This window comes from Diabrotica virgifera, chromosome 6 (assembly GCF_917563875.1).
Source record: "Diabrotica virgifera virgifera chromosome 6, PGI_DIABVI_V3a".
In the NCBI taxonomy this organism is placed as follows: domain Eukaryota; kingdom Metazoa; phylum Arthropoda; class Insecta; order Coleoptera; family Chrysomelidae; genus Diabrotica; species Diabrotica virgifera.
Window position 1 is genome coordinate 14,571,271 of NC_065448.1, and position 21,519 is coordinate 14,592,789.

The 21,519-nt window shown below is 32.1% G+C and overlaps 1 protein-coding gene across 1 annotated transcript; it reads right to left on the reverse strand.

Moving 5' to 3' along the window:
- Positions 1-762: 762 nt before the first annotated feature.
- Positions 763-19,913, reverse strand: LOC114325398 (uncharacterized). Its single transcript, XM_028273464.2, has 5 exons — positions 19,510-19,913; positions 14,027-14,199; positions 13,199-13,362; positions 2,666-2,751; positions 763-2,589 (listed from the first exon to the last, which is right to left on the reverse strand). The coding sequence occupies exons 1-5, from the start codon at positions 19,675-19,677 to the stop codon at positions 2,305-2,307; spliced, it is 876 nt and encodes a 291-aa protein (XP_028129265.1). The 5' UTR covers positions 19,678-19,913; the 3' UTR covers positions 763-2,304.
- Positions 19,914-21,519: the final 1,606 nt, after the last annotated feature.

Consider the following 21,519-nt stretch of genomic DNA (forward strand, 5'->3'; position numbering starts at 1 on the left):
ACTATCGGGTGGATCGAGTAGCTTGGTAGTTAACACAGCCGGTCCCAAGCCCGGATAAAAATGGAGGGTTGGTAGGCGAGGTTAGCAACCTACCTATTGCAAAATGAACCAGTGCTCAACGCAATGAGACCGATGATGACCCTGATCACAACAGTTATAGCTAAAATATCGAAATGACACAGCAGTTGAAGATAGCAGAATGGAATGCTAATGGAATGAGTTCACACGCTCATGAAATTAAAACATTTATGTTTAATATCATATCATTTAACATATCTTTGGATGGTGAAAAGTAATAGTTTTAAGAACCTAGGATCGGTATTACAGAATAATGGGGAAAGATGGAGGATCCATACAATAGAATTAGGGTTGGATGGATGAAGTGGAAGGTAGCAAGCCCTGAACAGGCTTGGGTTTTGTGATTACACTGCAGCAGCTGAAGCCCTCCTCAAAGATTGTAAAGCAGTAGCAGCAAATTCAGAAGATAGAGTACCAGGCTAAAGAATCTAGGCATTCCAGAAGAATTGTGGAGGCAACAACATGAATTGTTTGCCAAAGCTAGACAGGAACAAGTACAAGCCGACCAACAGCAGTGGGAACAACTACAAGCTGCATCTACAAGACAAGACCAGCAGTAGCAGCAACAACAAGGAAAAGATGGTCTATTTTATAGATGATTATTGTTAGGTGTTGAGGATAGTGGAGTACAAAAAGGCACTGTAGATAGTTGATATGTTTTTTATTTTGAAATTTTGATATATTATTTTGATTTACAATATTTTTTAACATATATTAGCACACAGCTAATCTTTTCTGCTTTCAAGTGTCTTTTATATAAAAGAAACAGTTTTCTAATTGAAATGTGAAATTTGTATATGAAGAAATGGGGTCCCTCATATTATATAACATGAATTACAAACATGAAGTTGTTCATAAAATTATTTTGTTGTTGTTAAAAAGTCTAGGATACTAAATAAAATAAATAACGGAAATCAAAATACAGTGATGAGCGTGCTAATAACCGGCAAAATAACGCAAAAGATGGAAAACATAATACGCTGTGAAAAAAACGGGATGAAACTAGTAGAGAGGGGAAATTTCACAATAGAAGCCTATAAATTGACATTATATTGATAGTAGGGAGTTTTTGTTGCTACGTAACGTACGCATCTCCGTATACGTAAAGGAACTAACGTGTCGTAGAGGATGAATGTTAAAATAGGTAGTTTTTGTAACTGCCTTAACGTAACGTAAAGCAAATCGTAAAGTCATTTTTAAATTCCGTTGACATTAAAAAAAATAAAACAATGTTCACACAATATACAATTAATATACAAATGTAAAAAAAGATAAATGAATGATGAAATTGTATGGTTTTAATTGCTTCTATTTAAATATAAAAATATTATTTTTCCTTAGGTTAAAATTTTTTTATTTTTGTTTATACCTACTTTTTAGTTGTAAATTATTGTATACCTACATCAGAATTCCAGTAGGTATAATGTAAATAGTGTGGTAATATTTATTTGAAAATTTTACTGAAACTAGGTCATTTGTTTATCTAGTTATTAATTGTGGTGATCACTGTATTTCTTAAATTAATACAAGATTTGTTTGTTTTGCTTTATTAATAGACAACTTAAAAACAATAAAATTTTAAAACTATTATGAAGTTCCAATTTCCAATTACAAACACAGAATAATTTTACTCAAATAGACTAAACCAATAACCAATATAACCTTAAAATGTTTAGAAACGAGTAGTACGCTGATGAAATGTTCATTTGGTAGGTAATCGGGCAAGATACTCGTGTGCATTCGGTGACTTTCGGCTCGATAGGGATGCGTATGAACCTAACGTACCAGCCCGTAACCTTAGGTAATGCGTATCTCGATACGGTAGTTCAACCATTAATGCGCAAGCGTATATGTCAAAAAGATGCGTTACGTTTACGTATTTGTGTGCACAAAAACTCCCTATTTTCACACCTTTAGACGTATCGGACCACTACCACTGTAACAGTTTTAGTTGACATACTCCTCCAATACGTCTAAAGGTGGGAAACTATTAATATAATGTCAATTTATAGGTTTCTATCGCTAAATTTCCCACAGCTACCAGTTTCACCTCGTTTTATTTTACAACGTATTATGTTTTTCATATTTTGCGTTATTTTGCCAGTTATTAGCGCGCTCATCAATGTACACTCTTTCGGTTGTATTTCGACAACAGCATTAAAGATTACTGAATAAATGTTAATAACTTATTATTTTTTGCTCACCTAAAAGTATTATTTAACTAAACTAATCAATTATAATAGGTTCTTCCTTGATCGTAACTGGTTCAACATCTCCTTTTTCTTTTCCTGTCTCTTTGAGTTCTTTCATTTCTGGTCCTAACTTTTCAGTTTCTCTCGGTTTGTACAATGTATCTTTCATCAGTTTATCATTTTCCAGTTTTAGTTCCTCCAGTCTTTCAATAAGTTGGACGTTAGTAGTTTTTTCGGTGGTATACGAGTCTGTCAGTTTGTTTATTATTTCATTTAATTTTTGAATCTGCTGGTTATAGTGGTATCTGCTGGAGGTCCACTGAAAGAAGAAACTAATTGAGCAAAAAGCTGGAAGCATCTAAAGTAAACAAAGAAAATATAGTAAAGGGGCAAACCTGATTGAAGATGATGTTATTAACTAAATTTGGTTCCCGGATATCTTCATTTAAGTTAAGGAGGTGTTCCAACATTTCACATTTTACTAAAAGATAAAAAATTATGTAATATGTACAGATACGCGAGGGAATGAAACAGTAATAAAATAATATGAAAAGAAATTTTAAGAACCGCTTTTCTTTAGTTACGAGTGACTGTGTAATATTAAAAATATTATAAAAAAAATCAACTAAAAAGCAAAAAATAAAAAAAAAGTTTAAACTTGAAGAATTATTCGAAAAAAACTGTTAGACAGATTAAATATACAACAATCTCACACATTCGTTAAAAAGTTGAAAAAATCTAACACATTCGTTAAAAAAACGTGGGGCGTGAAAAGTAAAAAAGTATCTATTCTCAAACCGTTTATTCGATGAATACGCGCCCCACACGCTTTTCTTTAACGAATGTGTTAGATTTGTTCAATTTTTTAACGAACGTGTGAGATTTTTGTATATTTAATCTGTCTAACATTTTTTTTTCGAATAATCCTTCAAGTTTGAATTTTTTTATATTTTGCTTTTTAGTTGATTTTTTTATAATATTTTTAATTTTAGACAGTCACTCGTAACTAAAGAAAGGAGTTTCTTAAAAATTATTTTTTCATGTTTTTTACTTTTTAGTCGTACACTTTTCAAACATTAAAATATATCGTCATGTCTAAAAAAAAAGGATGTATATGATAGACAAATTTTTTGCATCTATTTCAACATTTGATACATACATTGTACATTTTCTGTAATTTCTTAAATCAAAATCTAAAATTAAAAACACGAATTTTTTTAATTCGACTTTTGGTTGAAGTTTTGTTTCGTATCATATTGAAATTTGACACGAATAAGCATCGATGTTTATGTAAACAAAGATATGAGCGTTCCAAATCGTCGCCACTTAGGATGTTTATAAACATGATGTACAAACAGTAGTACAACAGTATTAGGGGAGTGCATATAGATTTTTACTTCGGAAAAAATCAAACCAAATAGACTTTTTGTAATTTCATTAAGCAATGTTTAATAAACAACATATCAAAAAGTTCTACTCGAGAAGTGGGTGCTTCATTTTTTATTAAACAAATGAGCTACGAAAATAGATGTTTTTTTTAAATAACTCCGAAAATATAAATTTTAGAAAAAAACTGACTTGACCATTGAAAAATTCAGAAAATTTTACAAAAAAAAACCTTATATAAAGAATTTTCTAAAATTAAATCTGCATCTTCTACAATTTTTTTAATTATAACGCTAAAGTCACCCTTCTCACAAACATTGGCGCACTGTAAACTAACGTACGGCGAAGTGCACCGTTGAGTTATTTTAATGTAATTCTTTAACTAATGGATCAAATGAAATTTTACAAATTGTACATGAAAGAAATAAAATAATAGTTATAATAGAAAGAAATAAAATGTATGGGCATAAGTACGGTGTGGGCGGAAAGTGAGCCTTACATGAATTTTGTTTAAAAATGATTTAAAAATGTGCAACTAATACAATTTTTCTTATAAAACTCTCAATTTTGCACAACTTACCTTTCAAGCATCTTACTAAATGATGTTTCATTCAAAAAAAATCTCATAAATTTAATTCAAATGATATGACGTCTCAAAAAATGTAATTTTTGAAACCTTAGTAGTTTTATAGAATTACCGCCACTTTAAGACGGTATTACTCAAGTTTGAACAGATCTATTACAGTTTTATAAGTGCTTTTTTAAAGATTGGAATGTAATCTTTAAAATGCACTGAATTATTTTGCTTTAGAAATGAAATAAACTATTTTGTTTTAAGAAAATTAAGAAAGATAACAAAAATGTACCTAATACAAAAACCGAAAATTACCAGCTAAAAAAATGTTTATAGAAAGTGATCAAAACTTTTTTCTGTAAAACTTACCTACATTTAATAATAAGCTTCAATAATAATAAATGTTCAGCAAAAAAATTTTTTTAGCTCTTATACAGTATGTCTGCGTAACTTGGAACCTATTAATAACTTTTTTATTAGCAGTTTTACGAAAAAAAGTTATTCTTTATAAAATACTCTGCATCGTATATAATCTAAGATTCAATCAATTGAATCAAATATCAAATTTAATTAATGTTATATGAGGTATGTCAAAAAATATGAATTTCACTCAAGAGTAAAGTACCTTTACATTTTACAATATCGAAAATTGTTATTAAGAAAAGTTGTTTGGAATTCAAAAAATTGTTTTAGTGTTCAATTACATCCTTCTAATTAAAGTATTGTGAATAATAAAGGCACTTAAGAAAAATGCATATTTTTTACATACCTCGTATAAAATTAAAAAAGTTTGATATCTGATGGTTGTATCTTAGATTTTAGACCAGGGAGAGCATTTTATGAAGAATAACTTTTTTTCGTAAAAGTGATAATAAAATAGTTATCATAATTGTAATAAAATGATGATGAGTACCTATCCGTAATTTGATACCTATCCGTAGAATGATGTAATTGTATATTTAGATATAGTTTCTAATTTCAAACAACTTTTCATAATAGCATTTTTTGATATTCTGGAATATAAAGGTATTTTACTCTTTAACGAAATTCATATTTTTGACATAGGTAACTAGTATAAAATTGATAAAATTTGATATCTGATGGTTGAGTTTTAGATTTTTGACTAACCAGAGCATTTTATTCAGAATAACTTTTTTTCGTAAAATTGATAATAAAAAAGTTTTACATGTGGTTCCTCCTAGCTACGCAGACATACTGTATAAGAGCTTCTAAATCATCTTGGAGGAGACTACTAACTCAGTGAGAGCTTTATTAGTGGACTGTTTAGCATAGGGTGAATTTAAAATAGAATAAAAAAAATAACAGTAAAAAAACCAGACCTTAAAGTAAATTGTAATAAAAATATTTCCTACCTTGTCATTTCTCGTTGCACAAGCTGGAGCAGGCCTGCTATTTTTCGTACTGCTATTGCTGAGTAGTATAAATCACTCGCGAGGACTATATTGAGTTTCTATACACTTTTCGGAATAATTGTAAGTGACTGTTAACCAAGAGAGTTGGTTGGCGAATTGTCTTTTTAAAATGAGGCGAGTAGGCAGGTAATTACATACAAAAAACTTTAAGGTTTTTACTTGAAAATAATGATAAAAATTAATACATACTCACTGAATTAGGTATTGGCCTACTCGTATATACGGGGTGTCCCGTAATATTGAAAAGAAAATGAATTAAAATATTCTTTACAAAAACAAGAAAATTAAAAATTGTTATTCCTACTTATGTGGACGAACCACAACCGCCCACCACAATACGCAGTATTGTTACGGCTCAAAAGGCAAAGGACATAATTTTACTATAGAGCGTTTATATATACCACTATTAGTTTTCACTGTGGCCACTCTAACTATACCATCAGATCCAGGATGAACCTCAATTATACGGCCCAAAGGCCATTGTAGCGGGGGAATATTATTTTGGCGGATTACCACTAAGGTACCTAGTTGGACGTTTGGAGACGGAGAATTCCATTTAGCCCTTTGATGAAGAGTTTGGAGGTACTCCTTAGACCACCGTTCCCAAATCTGTTGGTGCAACTTATTTAATAATTGCCAACGATTCAACCGATTGTGCGGAACATCGAGCAACGTTTCTTCGGGCGGAGCACTCAAAGGCTCCATGGTCAAAAAATGTCCTGGAGTTAACGCACTAAGATCGTTTGGGTCTGAACTTAACGGGCATATTGGCCTCGAATTCATGATGGCCTCAATTTGAGAAAAAATAGTATATAACTCTTCAAAAGTTAGTACTTGTTCTCCAATTGTGCGAATTAAATGACCCTTTACCGTCTTAATATTAGATTCCCATAAACCTCCAAAGTGTGGAGAAGAAGGGGGAATGAGATGCCATTGAATAGATTCATGAGAAGCAGCTTGTGATGCCAATCTGTTAAGTTCTGCTCTGGCTCCAACAAAGTTAGTGCCATTGTCACTATAAACATGTTGACATCGGCCTCTACGACTGACAAATCGCTTAAACGCAGCTAAAAACGCGTCAGTGGATAAATCAGATACGAGCTCTAAATGAAGAGCTTTTGTTGAGAAACAAATAAAAAGCGACAAATACGCTTTAAGAGTTTGAGACTTTCGAAGTTTGGAAGCTCTTATAGGAAAAGGGCCCGCAAAATCAACTCCAACATTACTGAAAGGTTTTAGTTGAGATATTCGAGCTAGCGGTAGATTTCCCATTAACGGAACTGGAGACAAAGGATTCACCTTAAAACATTTAACACATTTAGACAGTACTCTACGAATGGCTCGTTTGGAAGATATAATCCAAAAACGCTGAGAAATTAGGTATTGAACAGTTTGAAGCCCGGCGTGTAGATATTGCAGATGAGTAGATTCAATAATCATATCAGTTAATTTACAACTGTTAGGAAGTAATGCCGGAAATTTGCGATCATACGAAATGGGCGCATTAGCTAGGCGACTACCTACACGTAGAATTCCCTTTGCATCGATAAAAGGTGAAAGCTTTCTTAAATTTTTTGGAAGCAGCTGTTTATCTTGGATAAAATTTATTAAAGTATTAAAAAAGATCTGCTGTGTTCGTTTAACAAAAACCAGTAAGGAGTTATGTTGCTCCAATAAACTTAAACAACCTATTTCCAGATTACCATATCGGTTTTTGGTTACATAATGGAAAAAACGAATAATGTAACACAAACATCGAACACACCTGTTTAAAGACGAATGACGATCCAATAAAATATCTAAAAAATTATTGGGAATTTCAGCAATCAATGCGACAGTCCGCACTTCCAAATTTACATTAGTAGACTCCTTTGAATTAAGTTCAAAGAACGTTAGCGGATCAGATTGTAAGAAGGTTGGCCCCACCCACCATTTGGAACAGTTAATTAACTCAGAGGGTAAGCAACCCCTTGAACCAATGTCAGCAGGATTTTCTTCAGAAGGAACATAGTGCCAACATGAAGAAGTTACTCGATCCTGCACAAAAGCTACTCTATTGCTCACAAAAGTTTTCCACTGATGAGGGGAAGATTGTAACCAACGTAATGTAACAGCAGAATCAGAATAACAGTATATTTCCTTGATTTCTACTTTATCTTTAATAACAGAAGAAACAAAGAAGACTAGTCGAGCCACTAAAACCGCAGCAGACAATTCTAATCTGGGAATAGTAAGTCCCTTATTAATGGGTGCGACCTTAGATTTAGCTATAACAAAAGAAACAAAAGGTTGGCCTGAAGGTGATAAGCATCGAAAGTACAAGACAGCGCAGTAACCTTTCTCGCTAGCGTCACCAAAACAGTGAACTTCTAAGCGTAAAATATCGTCAATTAATAAACGACGAGGTAAATTTAATTTACTCAAATATGCTACATCATCAATGTATTTTTTCCACAAACGGATAATTTCTTTTGATGGAGCATCATCCCAACCAATCTTTTGAGTCCATATTCTTTGAATAAGGTGTTTAATTAGAAATGTTATTGGAGATAAAAATCCAAGAGGATCAAATATTTTTGCTAAATTGGACAAAAGATGACGTTTTGTACAAGAAGAGTCTAAAACTTGAACTTTAAAAGCAAATGTATCCGAAGAAGCGTCCCATTCCAACCCTAATACTTTAAGTGTTTTGGACGAAATATCATCATTAAATGTAAGAGGTTTTATTGCTAAATCTGATACAGCTAATCCTTTCAATAAATCGGGTACATTACTGGACCATTTTTTCAACTCAAAACCTCCTTTGGCAAGTAAGGCAATAAGTTCGTCTCTTAGTGCTAAGGCATTTTCGAAACTAGGACAGGAAGAAACGATATCATCAACGTAGGTTCCAGTTTTAAGTGCCTCGGCTGCTAGAGGAAACGAATCCCCGTCATCATTAGCCAACTGATGTAGACATCTAATAGCAAGATAAGGAGAACAAGAGAGACCATAAACAACTCTGTTGATACGAAGATCTCGAACAGGTTCAGAATTATTAGAACGCCAAAGTACTCTTTGATAATCTGTTTGAGTAGGATTAATTAAAATTTGCCTATACATTTTAGAAATATCGGCCGTAATTACATAACCATGCAATCGAAAATTAATCAAAATTGTACAGATGTCAGTCTGAAGCTTAGGACCAGTGAATAATTTGTCATTGAGTGAGGGTTGATTTGGAAGATGCCCGGAACCATTAAAAACGACCCTTAATTTACTTGTTAGACTTTCAGGTCTTAAAACACAATGATGCGATAAATAGTAAACATAAGGTGAATCGAAGTTATTCAATGGGACAGGTTCCATGTGACCGAGCTCAACAAATTCCTTCATAAAGGTGCGGTATTGGTCATAAAGTTCAGGAGATTTTTGAAGCCTTCTTTCTAATGAATAAAACCTACTAAGAGCAAGTGATCTAATATTAGGAAAGACAGGATTTTCTTCCTTAAAAGGTAGATCTACTACAAAGCGTCCTGAATGTTCACGCGTATAAGTATTCATAAACATATTTTCCACTTTAGCGTCATCAGGAGCTAAGCAAAAAACTTCAGGGACTGCTTCTAATTCCCAGAATTTCTTTATTTGCTGATCCAAAGAAACCGTATCTTCAACTTGGCAAAATAAAGACGTAAGAGTAGGTGCCTTTGAAATATTTACTTTTCCCATAAGCACATAGCCAAATATAGTATTAATTGCATCAGGTTCATCTTGATTGCCGTAAATACGTCCATCCAAAAGAATTGTAGAGAATACATCAGCTCCTAAAAGAATGTCTATGGATCCTCTACGAAAGAAGTTATCATCTGCTAACTTTAAATTAGCAATATGGGGCCAAGTATTAACTTCTAAATTACATAAAGGCTGATCCTCACATATTTTTGTCAAGACTAACGCATCGGTTGTCAAAATAGGAGAAGATTTACGTACTGGTTTAAAAGAAATGGTAACCCCACCTAAATTAGTGTTCGACTGCATAGAACCTAATCCTTGGATGTTAGCTGAAGTTTTCATGGGACGTAAACCTAAACGCCTAAGGGTCTTTTGACAGATGAAGGACGTCATGCTTCCCGAATCTAACAGACACCTAACAGGTTGGTAGTTACCGTGACAATCAAGCACCTCAATACATGCAGTGGAAAGCAAAGTACTTTTATCAGCGGAAGAAAAACACACAGAAACGGATGATCCAGTCGTTGAATTTAAAGTGGATGCCGCCGAATCTTGAACATTCTCTTCTTTCTTAGAAGAGGAGAAGCAAAGTAGTGTATGATGTTTTTTATGGCACGAGTGACAAGTCCATGTAGATTTGCATAGGCTAGAACGATGTGATCCAAGACAGTTAATACACATCTTGTTCTTTTTTATTAATTGAAATCGATCTACAGGAGATTTTGCCAAAAAAACGGAGCATTTATAAATGGCATGGGTATCATTAGTTTTACAGATAGAACATTTTGGTTCAGGTTCTGTTTGAGCAAGCAATGATGTAGATTTGGAAGAATTAGGTTTTTTAGAAAAGTTAGATTTTGGTTTAGTGTGAAAATCAATATTATCTAAAGCGAGACAACTTTGATTTAAAAAATCAATCAGTTTTTTATAGCTTGGGATGGTTGAATTATTATGAAAAAGCTCAAAACGTGTTACTAAAGAAACAGTTAATCGTTTTAAAATCATTTGAACAAGTATAAAATTGCTATGTACTGTGGGTAGTCCTAGCTTATTTAGAGATGCCACATTTTTCGAAAATGTATCTAACAACTTGCGTAGTTCTTTTGGATCTTCTGAAGTCAGTTGTGGTGAACTTTCAAGGTTATTCCATAAATTGGCAGCGATTACCCTAACATTATTAAACCTTTCACAAAGCAGATCATAGGCAATTGGATAATTGTTTGCTGTGATGTCAATATGATCCACAGCATCGCGCGCTGCACCCTTTAAACACGATAGTAACAAATTAAATTTGTCAATTGGTTGTAAGTAAGTAAGAGTATGAACGCGAGCATCAAACTGATCTATAAAACTTCTAAATTCAGTTATTTTTCCACTGAAAGATGGCAATTCCGGTTTCGGTAAATTAAAATAATTTATAGGTAAAGGATTTTGAGACTGTGAAGTTGATGTAGTTTGCTGACTTGATGTTGAAGATTTTCTAAAGGCTTGCACGTATGTTAATTTAATTTTATAATATAATTTGTCAAAATTACTACGGCAATCATCTTCGACTTTAAATAGCGCGTCCTCATTATCTTGCTCAGAAACTAACATAATTATTTTATTATGAAGATCATAAAAATTGTCACGAATTTTTTCCAATCCTTCATACATAACTTCCAAAACCGGGTAAAAATTCTTATCGTCAGCAGCTACCTTTAAAGCAACAGCATGAATTTCAGTCATTTGTTGCACTTCAACTTGTCTTAAAGATTGATATTTTTTAATTTTATCTGCCATTTTGTAAATTTAAATGTAGAATTAATAAATTTAGAAAAATATGAAATTAGCGTTAGGAAATAAAATAGGTTCACCACACGAAAATTAATAAAATACAACCGAACTTTGTGCTAATAAAATAGAAAACTATGTCCTCTGCTATTTGAATATTTATAGACAAAAAATAATTATAAAACATAAACCCTTTAAATAAAAATTACTGTGTAAAATAAACACACAGTTTCATCTATAATAGAGTCAACCTGTATAATAATTATTATAACAAAATTTGTCTATTGGCCGACGTTGACAATTTAATAATAATTACTTTTACATTAATGTGTTCCTTTTTTACTTAAAAAACAACATTAACTGAGGTATAGGTACCACTAACGATCGGCACAAACAAAAAACCAATTTACTAATTGATACGTGATTTTAATTTTGTAAAGAATATTTTATCGCCTTATGTTAAAGAATAACAAAAAAATAAAGTCAAAGGAAATGCGGTTAAATAACCTGAATTTGATTCTGATCTTTGTAAATTAGCAAAGTATGACAATAAAATCAAACAATTCAGGTTTAAAAGAAACTTTCCCCGACTATATTACCCTCTTAGAAAAATGAAAAATGCAAGAAAAAAATATAGAAAATGGATCTATCAGGCTCGTAACGGATCAATAAATCATCTTGGAGGAGACTACTAACTCAGTGAGAGCTTTATTAGTGGACTGTTTAGCATAGGGTGAATTTAAAATAGAATAAAAAAAATAACAGTAAAAAAACCAGACCTTAAAGTAAATTGTAATAAAAATATTTCCTACCTTGTCATTTCTCGTTGCACAAGCTGGAGCAGGCCTGCTATTTTTCGTACTGCTATTGCTGAGTAGTATAAATCACTCGCGAGGACTATATTGAGTTTCTATACACTTTTCGGAATAATTGTAAGTGACTGTTAACCAAGAGAGTTGGTTGGCGAATTGTCTTTTTAAAATGAGGCGAGTAGGCAGGTAATTACATACAAAAAACTTTAAGGTTTTTACTTGAAAATAATGATAAAAATTAATACATACTCACTGAATTAGGTATTGGCCTACTCGTATATACGGGGTGTCCCATAATATTGAAAAGAAAATGAATTAAAATATTCTTTACAAAAACAAGAAAATTAAAAATTGTTATTCCTACTTATGTGGACGAACCAGCTTCTGTATAAGAATTTTCAAATTGCAATTCCATATTCGGATTCAGCATAATCAAAAACAAAATAGAAACATATTTGATCAAAGTAAAATGATGAATTTAACGATATTTTTAAAATTCACAAGGAATAGTATATTACATACCTAGCGGGAAAGTACTCTATTTCAGCCGAGCGGCAAGGTAGTTTACCGAGGTGCGAAGCACCGAGGTAAACTACAGACGCGAGGCTAGAATGAGTTCCCGCGAGGTTTGTATACTATTTTACTCACAATCGGTTAGTAGTTTATGGATTTCTAATACTCACAATCTACCTATAATAATTTCGTTTCAAATATCTGTATCCATTTTCATTATGTGATAAGATGAATTATTTTAAGTAACAATAAAAATTGCTAATATTATGTTGTCTCATGTAGAAAATCCAGAAACGTTGGCGTCATCATCTATTTCTGAAACTCATAATTTTGAGCAACACGGTCTTACTTTAACCGTTAATAGTAATCATAATTCCAATGTAACTATTAATATTTATAATTCCAAATAGTTTTCTTTTTGTTATTGTTGTTTCTTAATTAAATAAATGTTGAGTGGATTCTATTCTTTCTAAACCATCTTTTAATCAAAAATGACATTGACATTTGCAGGTAGAGTAGAAAAGTGACAGATGCTAGCCGGGAAAGTACTTTGAAAGTAGTTTGAATTTTTCCGAAACAATGCATGTTTTCGTTCTAATTGCACTCCCCTATATACTGTGAGAGACACTTTGACCTAAAAACAAGAGCGACATGCTCTTGACAATTCGGTACTTGTTATAAACAAGCCTTTGAAGACAATTAATTTTAAAGATTATAATCTCTTACCGTTTATCTTTATATATTGCTCCTGAATGTAGTCTTTATCTGTTTTCACCTTATCATAGCTACGAACGAGTTGTTGGTATTTTTGTAGTGACGTTTCAGCTAACTTAGCCTCCTTGTGGAACTCATTTACTTCACTCACTTCCGACTTCAGCATTTTAACCATACTACAAACATAATACAAGGACTTATGATAATTATTAACATATATTATGATAAAAGCACTGACAGGACTACAAATATCTATAGGTATCAATATTTCGCACGATGGAACATTAGACAAAGCTATAAGAAAAAGAAATACGTCAGGTAGAAAATCCATCACGTTGCTAAACAGTCTTTTATGGGACCAATCCATCAGCAAAGAAAAAAAAAGAAGATATATGAGACTATAATGAAAATGATCACTCTATACAACTGTGAGGTATGGCTACTGAAAGAAAGAACACTGGCAACGCTGAGAGCAACGGAAATGGATTTTTTGAGAACAGCAGGAAGATCTAGAAGAGAACGAATTACCAACGAAAGCATTCGAGAAACAATGGAAATCAAACGAACAATCGCAGATGTCTTATCAACAAAATAACTTATCTGGTTCGGACATATACAAAGAATGGATGAACAATGAATACCAAAGGAAATACTAAAATGGCAACCAGAAGGAAAGAGAAAACGAGGTAGAGAGAAGGAATAGACAAAGAACTCATGAGAAAGAAACATGAGGACCTATGGAACAACCAGACAAAGTGGCGAATGGAAGTCGAAAAACAGCGGAGAACGTTATAAACTGACATGTAGTAGTAGTTAACAAATCAAAGAACAAAAACGTACTCTCCTACTTCTTCGATGGTGCTCATCAACGCATTTTCTCTTTTTAATATTTGGTTATGATAAATGAAGGTTTGGCGATGTTTTGTTTCAAATACTTCTAGTTTTCTAGACAACTCTAACTTTTCTGCTTCGTTTATCTGCAAATGTTCCTTCATTTTTTCAATTTCCTTTACCTAAAAATGTCAATAGGTACAGGGTTATTCACTATATTTTGACCCCCATGTAAACTGCTTTATTTACAGAATTAGAAAAAAATGGAAAATACAAAAGTTATGGGATTTTTAAATTAGGATTTTTTCACATATTATATCATACTAGTGACGTCATCTATCTGGGCGTGATGACGTAATGGATTATTTTTTAAAATGAGAATAGGGGTCTTGTGCTAGCTCATTTGAAAGGTTATTCAATTCTCTATTCAGTAATATAAACATTAAAATAATTATTTATGCAGGGTGCCCAAAAAATTGTTTTTTAAATTAAATTAATTGACACAAAAAGAAGAATGTATACATTCTACTGCTGTCAGAAAACAGAAATAAATGTTTATTGAACAAATAAACATTAATAAAATAAAAATGTATACCATTTTTATTCAGTTGCAATGCGAAGGCAAAACTATGACTCTATTTGGAGTCATCATCAGAGAGGCGCAGGTTTGCTGCTCCAAGTGACGAAACTCCGAGAGCTTATCCCCGCATTGCCACTGAGGTTTATGGAGTAGGTGTCTAGCGATATCTGGCAACTGAAAGTCAAAGTTTCCAACCTAATAGAAATATTAAAAATATTGAAAAATATTAAAAATATTCCTAAAAGATATTTAATTGAAAACTTATTGGACCATTTTCCTGGTAACACCTCCATGGCTTCTAAAAATTGCAAGACAGACGGATGCTGAAGCGAAGAAGACAAGAGGGAATTCCAAAACTTGCAATTCACGACCCCGTCTGTTCAGCTAGTAAATTCCAACGGAAAATGGATCTAGTTACTCAAAGGAGTAAAACTTCTTCTTCTTCTTCTTCCTCTTTATAAGCAATTCTGCTTGTTCATTGGCGGATTGATACCTCTATGGAAGGTTGTCGCTCCATCTTTTGTGCGGTCGGCCGATACTTCTTCTGCCGATTGGTGACTTATCTCGTGCTATTTTGACCACACGTGTCTCCCCCATTCTGGTTATACGCTGTGAGCTCGTACGTAGAGGGGATATTTATAAATTCGCGAGCGCCAGTATTAGTGGCAAGTCTGTAAACGTTTACCGGAAATTTGACATAACTGTCAAAGTGATTAATTTAAAATTTAAATTAAAAACATTAATTATAAAAAATATTAGTTGGTCAAAGCTGCGGTATATATTTTTATCTTAAATATACTTACGTTTTAAATACTGAATTTACGTTTTTTTTAATGTTCCGTAATATGTAATTACAAATTAATCTAAATCTTAGCGCCATCTACACGATAATTGTGAAAGTATCCGAAGTAAGGAATTAATATTTCATCAATAGAACGTCAAAATGATTAGCAAAATCTTAAAAAAATCTATTACAATTTAATTACTTTTTAGGGTTGTAAATATTAAGCGACAACAATTAAATAATAAATTTAAAAATTACCGGTGAAAGTTGAATTAGTAATCCGCTAGGATCGACACCAGCGAAGCTCAGAGCGTATATGGTTGTTCCATTCTTTTTTTCTATTTAGTGTCCATTCGTTTATACACTGTACGTTACATTGTCTTCTAATATCTTTCGTTCCTCTTTCGATCTCTCAGTGTATTTCCTGTAATTCTTCTCAGTATTCTCATCTCTGCCGTTTCCAGTAGTCTTTGTGTTGTGGCTGTATCGGGTCTTGTTTCTGATGCATATGTCATTATTGGTCTTACACTGGCTTTATAAATTCTTGACTTCATCTCAGTGTTAATATGTCGGTTTCGCCATATAGTGTTATTAAGGCATCCTGCCAATCTATTTGCTTTTTGTACTTGATTTCTCACTTCTTTGTCTAGGTCTCCGTAACTTGACAATGTAATTCCAAGGTATTTTACTTCCATTACTTGTTCATTACTGATACCATCAATTTCTATTTTGCATCTGATTGGTTCTTTACTGATTACTATTGTTTTAGTTTTTTGAGATGAAATTGTCATATTGAATTCTTTTGCTCTTATGTTAAATCTGTGGACTAATCTTTGCAGACTATCTTCATCTTGGGCTATCAATATTGCTTTCTTGTCTCTTTCTTTAAGTCAATCTTGCTTTCTTTAAGTCAATCAGACATAGAAATGCTGGTCTATTATACTCTAGTGATTTCTCAGTAATTTGCTTTATGACGAATATTGCATCTGCACACGATCTTCACGAAAACCCTGTTGTTCATCTGCTAAACTTATCCTCTGATTCATTACGTCTTGTAAGATTTTAGTTGTAAGTTTTAGGGTAGTATTTAACAAGTTGATACCTCTGTAGTTCTCTGGCTGCTTTTTATCTCCTTTTTTGAATAGTAGGATTAGTTCGCTCGTTCTCCATTCTTCCGGTATTTTACCGTGTTTTATGATTTTGTTAATTAATGTTGTTAATTGTTCTGTCATTGCTGCTCCACTACCTAGGAGTAAAACTAATATACTAAAATAGTAAAACTAAATAAACATTACTTTTCACTTAAATTCAATGTTCAAGCTGCCACCCATCTGCCTCTTGGCAGTTTGAACATTGAATTTAAGCAAAAAGTAATGTTTATTTGTGTAATAAACTTTTATTTCAGTTTTCTAACAGCAGTACAAGATATTTTGAATTAAATAAATTCTTCTTTTTGTGTCAATTAATTTAATTCAAAAAAAATTAGACACCCTGTATAAATAATTATTTTAATGTTTATATTACTGAATAGAGAATTGAATAACCTTTCAAATGAGCTACCCACATAACAATTTCATGTTCTTAGTAGATTCATAGAACATACTTTTCAGAAAAAGTATATACTTAGAATATGCGTAATTACCATTGCGAATGTGCACAGCATATACTGAGTATATACTACATTACAGTACCTAAACGTTCTATGTATATACTTAGAATGTACCACCGCACTTCTTTTCAGTATATACCAAGAACATACTTTTTAGAAGATTCTAAGGAGATGCTATAAACCTTCTATTTATATACTTAGAATGTACTATCGCACATATTTTAGTATATGGGAAGAATATTCCAAGGAAGTGCTATATACCTTCTAGTTATATACTTAGAATGTACTATCGCACATATTTTTAGTATATGGGAAGAATATTCCAAGGTATTCCCTTCTATGTATATACTTAGAATGTACTATCGCACATATTTTTAGTATATGGGAAGAATATTCCAAGGATGTGCTGTATTTCTCAGAAGTATGTTTTCAACATCACCCAATCTCATCCTATAGGTTCTACCAAAGAATACTAACACACCCACAGGGTGTGTTAGTATTCTTTGGTTCTACTAATATATTATATTTACATATTCTAATTGCATATGAGAATGTAGATATTACATTCTACAATATTACGTAAAAAGTAAGTATAAAATATATAAACTTTAGTTAGTTATATAGGTACCTATGTATAATAAATATTATATGGGTAAGTAGCCTATATATAAAATATAAGTAATATATTTAGTTATTATGTGCACATCAAAATAAAAATGCTGCTGATATAAATATAATAGCCAAATATATTATAACATGTATGTAAATTACTAAAATTTATAGGTATCTATATACATTATACATACTTTTACTTACTAGGTATTTAGGAAATATTGAAGTACAGTGGAACCCCGATAAGTCGGCCCCCGATAACCCGGAAGTCCGGCTAACCCGGACCGATTTTCATCAGATAAACATTTTGATTTTCAATATTTTGTATTTTTCAATTTAATTGTGGCTTATTTCCAATCAAAATAGTTAATTATCAGACAAACCTTTCAACAATAAAAATGTATGTAATATAATATTTGAGAGATAATGTGTACCTATGTGTGTAATTTGAACTACAATATGTATACGATATTAAAAATGACTCAAAGCACACGCCGCAGAAACAACAGCCACCTGTCTGTAGTATCTATTCCTTTTTATTTCAAACTGTCAGCATTGTTTAGGAAAGACTATTTAAAAAATTCTTTTATAAACAATGGTCTTTAGTATTGTGTGTCTTGTATTGTTCGCTTCCATTTGCTTACGTTTGGGTTTGGTGTTTTTTTAGCAATTTTAATGAGTAGGTACTGTGCATATTTATAAATATATTTCATGTTATTTCAATTCCAACGGAGTTTATCTGTAAGTATACCGTATTTTATTAATTTTTACCATATTCTCCGGCTATCTCGGATTTTCGATAACCCGGATCGGTCGCGGTCCCGATTAATCCGAGTTATCGAGGTTCCACTGTACCAATATGAATTTATTATTTTCAAACTGCTTTTTATGTTCTTAAAAATGTTTTAGTCCTTGTAGCTAGAAATACTTGGTCCTACCTAACAGCCTAGACATAAATGCATAACTGCACTGGAAACTATTTTCATATTTTGCTCTTTTGTTACCTACCCCCTTCCCTTGTGCAGGTATAAAATGCAATGCAAGGGTCAGAATGACAATGAATGGCCGTTTCCGGATTCCCGAAAATTATTTTACTTATGGTATAAACTACTTAAATCAAAATGGTATATTCATTTCAACTGAAAACGAAACGAGAATTTCTCATTTTTCTTCACAATAGAATTAAGTTTTAAACTTTTTACCATACAATTAAAACGGTTTAAAAAAAATGAATTAGATAGTTCAGTAGTACCTACTAAAATACATAAATTTTATTAATTATTCGAAGTTGATAATCTATAGGCTCACATTATTCTTCTTCCTATAGGTAGGTACATACAGTATATTATTTTTTAGATATTTTAAAAGTATATACAAGTAGGTATGTGTTAAGTATATACTTTTGCATATACTTACGCATATACTAAGAATATTCGATTAAGGTATATTCTAAGAATAAACTTTTACGAACATTCCGAGATACTACGTACCCGAATGTGCTCAGTATATTCGGTGCAAGAATATTCTTTGAGGCACATGCAAAGAACATGAAATTTAGAATGTTTTTTATGGTACATGCTATGCTTGTACTACGCATATACTAAAAAGGATATACTTCGACGAATGTTGGTAGGATATGCTTAGAACATGATGCGAACATCATTGTTATGTGGGTAGCGCAAGACCCCTATTCTCATTTAAAAAAATAATCGATTACGTCATCACGCACAGATAGACGACATCACTAGTATGATATATATGTGAAACAATCCTAATTTAAAAATCGAATAACTTTTGTATTTTACATTTTTTTCTAATTGTATAAATAATGCAGTTTACAGGGAGGTCAAAATATAGTGAATAACCCTGTACATTTGTGCATAAGTAAGCGAGAAGATCGCACTTACCATCAATTTATTCTGCATTTGAACTGTGTTCAATTTATCCGTTTTGTCCAGAAGCTCATCTTCGGCGTTTCGAAACTTCTTACTAATAACGTTGAGATTAAAGCTTTTTTCGTCCAAAGTTTTGGATGCATTATCAAAACTTTTTTTCAGCTCTGCAATTTCCGCCATTGCAAGATCCAAATCGCTTCTTAATTGTTTCACTTGATCCTAAAAACAATGTGTACGTGTACTTCCCATAGTATGCACAAACCATACATACTCATAGACGATTCACGTAAATTGTCAAGGTCAAGACAGCAAATTAGTTACCATTCCAATCCAGAGATGTCGCTGTCAGTCAATTCTCTTGTCATATTTAACAACTGACAGTTGACAATTAAATTAATTTGTTATTTACTTTTTATTTTACAGTTTGTGGCTTAATTATTTTATGGTGTTACGTTTTTAATTAGATTTAATCACAATTTTAATCAATTGTATTAACCTTCTCTCCGTTTTTATGAGTAGAATTTTTAGTTTACATTGATCATCCCGTGTTGTGTTTCTCCACATTAAAAAACAATATAATAGATCCTGAAACAGTTTATTCCAATATACAAGTGGGTCATCAACATTTCGGACCTAATTATTTTTGGAAGTTTGTAAAAGTTTATAAGGTAATATTTATCTAAACAATCATCCTACAAGATTCTTTCAAAAATTTTCATTCAACTCAATATTTACACAGCAGTGATTTCACGTGACACATGGCAGTAGTGTTTAGCATTTTGAAAACAAATTGGAATATTTGAAGTGTTCAGTAAAATATGGAATAAAACATTGAATTGTCTTTCTGTTGTTTTAATTTCCTGCGAAATTTTCATCAAAAATCCTGCAAAATTTATAATTTGAAATTCTCACGTAACTAAAATTTGTCAATTTAGTTCCCATTCCAATCAAGAGATGGCGTTAATTCGATCCGAAAGATTAACATGGTCGTGAAACGTCTATAAGTATGTATGGTTTGTGATAGTATGTATTTTTACTACAAAAGCGATATTACGTAGGTCAAAATTTTTGACGTAAGAGAACTGTCAAAACATTAGAATGTGACTTTTCATTATTGCCATGTTTATAATAAACCATAGAGGTATATATTAACATAGAGTGAGCCTACTTTCCGCGCTTCCTGACGACAAGATCTCATGGACTGGTTTGCGGCATCTCTTTTTAACACATTGTATCGGGAATCTGTGATGACATTGAGTGTGAGTATTGGCTCCGTGCGTCTCCCCTCTACGTACAGTCACGTGATACGCTGTCAGATTTTGTAAGGACGTTTTAACATTGAGTCTTATGGGATTATTTTGTTAAACTGGAATATTTTATTTTGTAGTGATAATAACCGAATACAATTGATAGAATTCATTAGTTATTAATTTATACTGTAATTTATAGTGCAACAAAATATTTTCTTTTTCGTTAATAAATATTTATTGACATAAACTGCGATAGTGAGGTTATGCATACAAAATCAAACTGATAATCAATATTGGAAAGTGAAGAATTTATAGTGCGTTTTTATTTTCTGTTTATATTAATACATAATATCACTAACGTGACACGACATTTTTTTAAATGTCTCATTTAAACATACACAAAGCGTCCTTATAAAATTTCAAAAAACCGCCACCATGAGCAGGTCGGTCGATTTTGCTTTGACACTTTGTTAACGCTCAGAGCGAATTGGCTCCGAGCGTTAACAAAGTGTCAAGGCAAAATCGACCGACCTGCTCATGGTGGCGGTTTTTTGAAATTTTGTAAGGACGCTTTCTGTATGATTAAATGGAACATTTAAAAAAATACCGTGTCACGCCAGTGATATGATGTATTAATATAAACAGAAAATAAAAACGCTCTTAATCTGATATAAATTCTTCACTTTCCAACAGTTTGATTATGTATACATAACCTCACTATCGCAGTTTATGTCAATAAATCTTTATTAACGAAAAAGAAAATATTTTGTTG

Bases quoted from the DNA above. Each gene is read 5' to 3' on its own strand.
- LOC114325398 (XM_028273464.2), bottom strand. From the start codon at position 19,677: ATGGCGGAAATTGCAGAGCTGAAAAAAAGTTTTGATAATGCATCCAAA. The intron at 2,752-13,198 runs GTAAGAGATTAT...TTTATCTTTTAG, and splicing joins GCAATATATAAAGATAAACG to TAAAATGTGAAATGTTGGAA. The intron at 2,590-2,665 runs GTTTGCCCCTTT...TTCTTCTTTCAG, and splicing joins ATAACATCATCTTCAATCAG to TGGACCTCCAGCAGATACCA.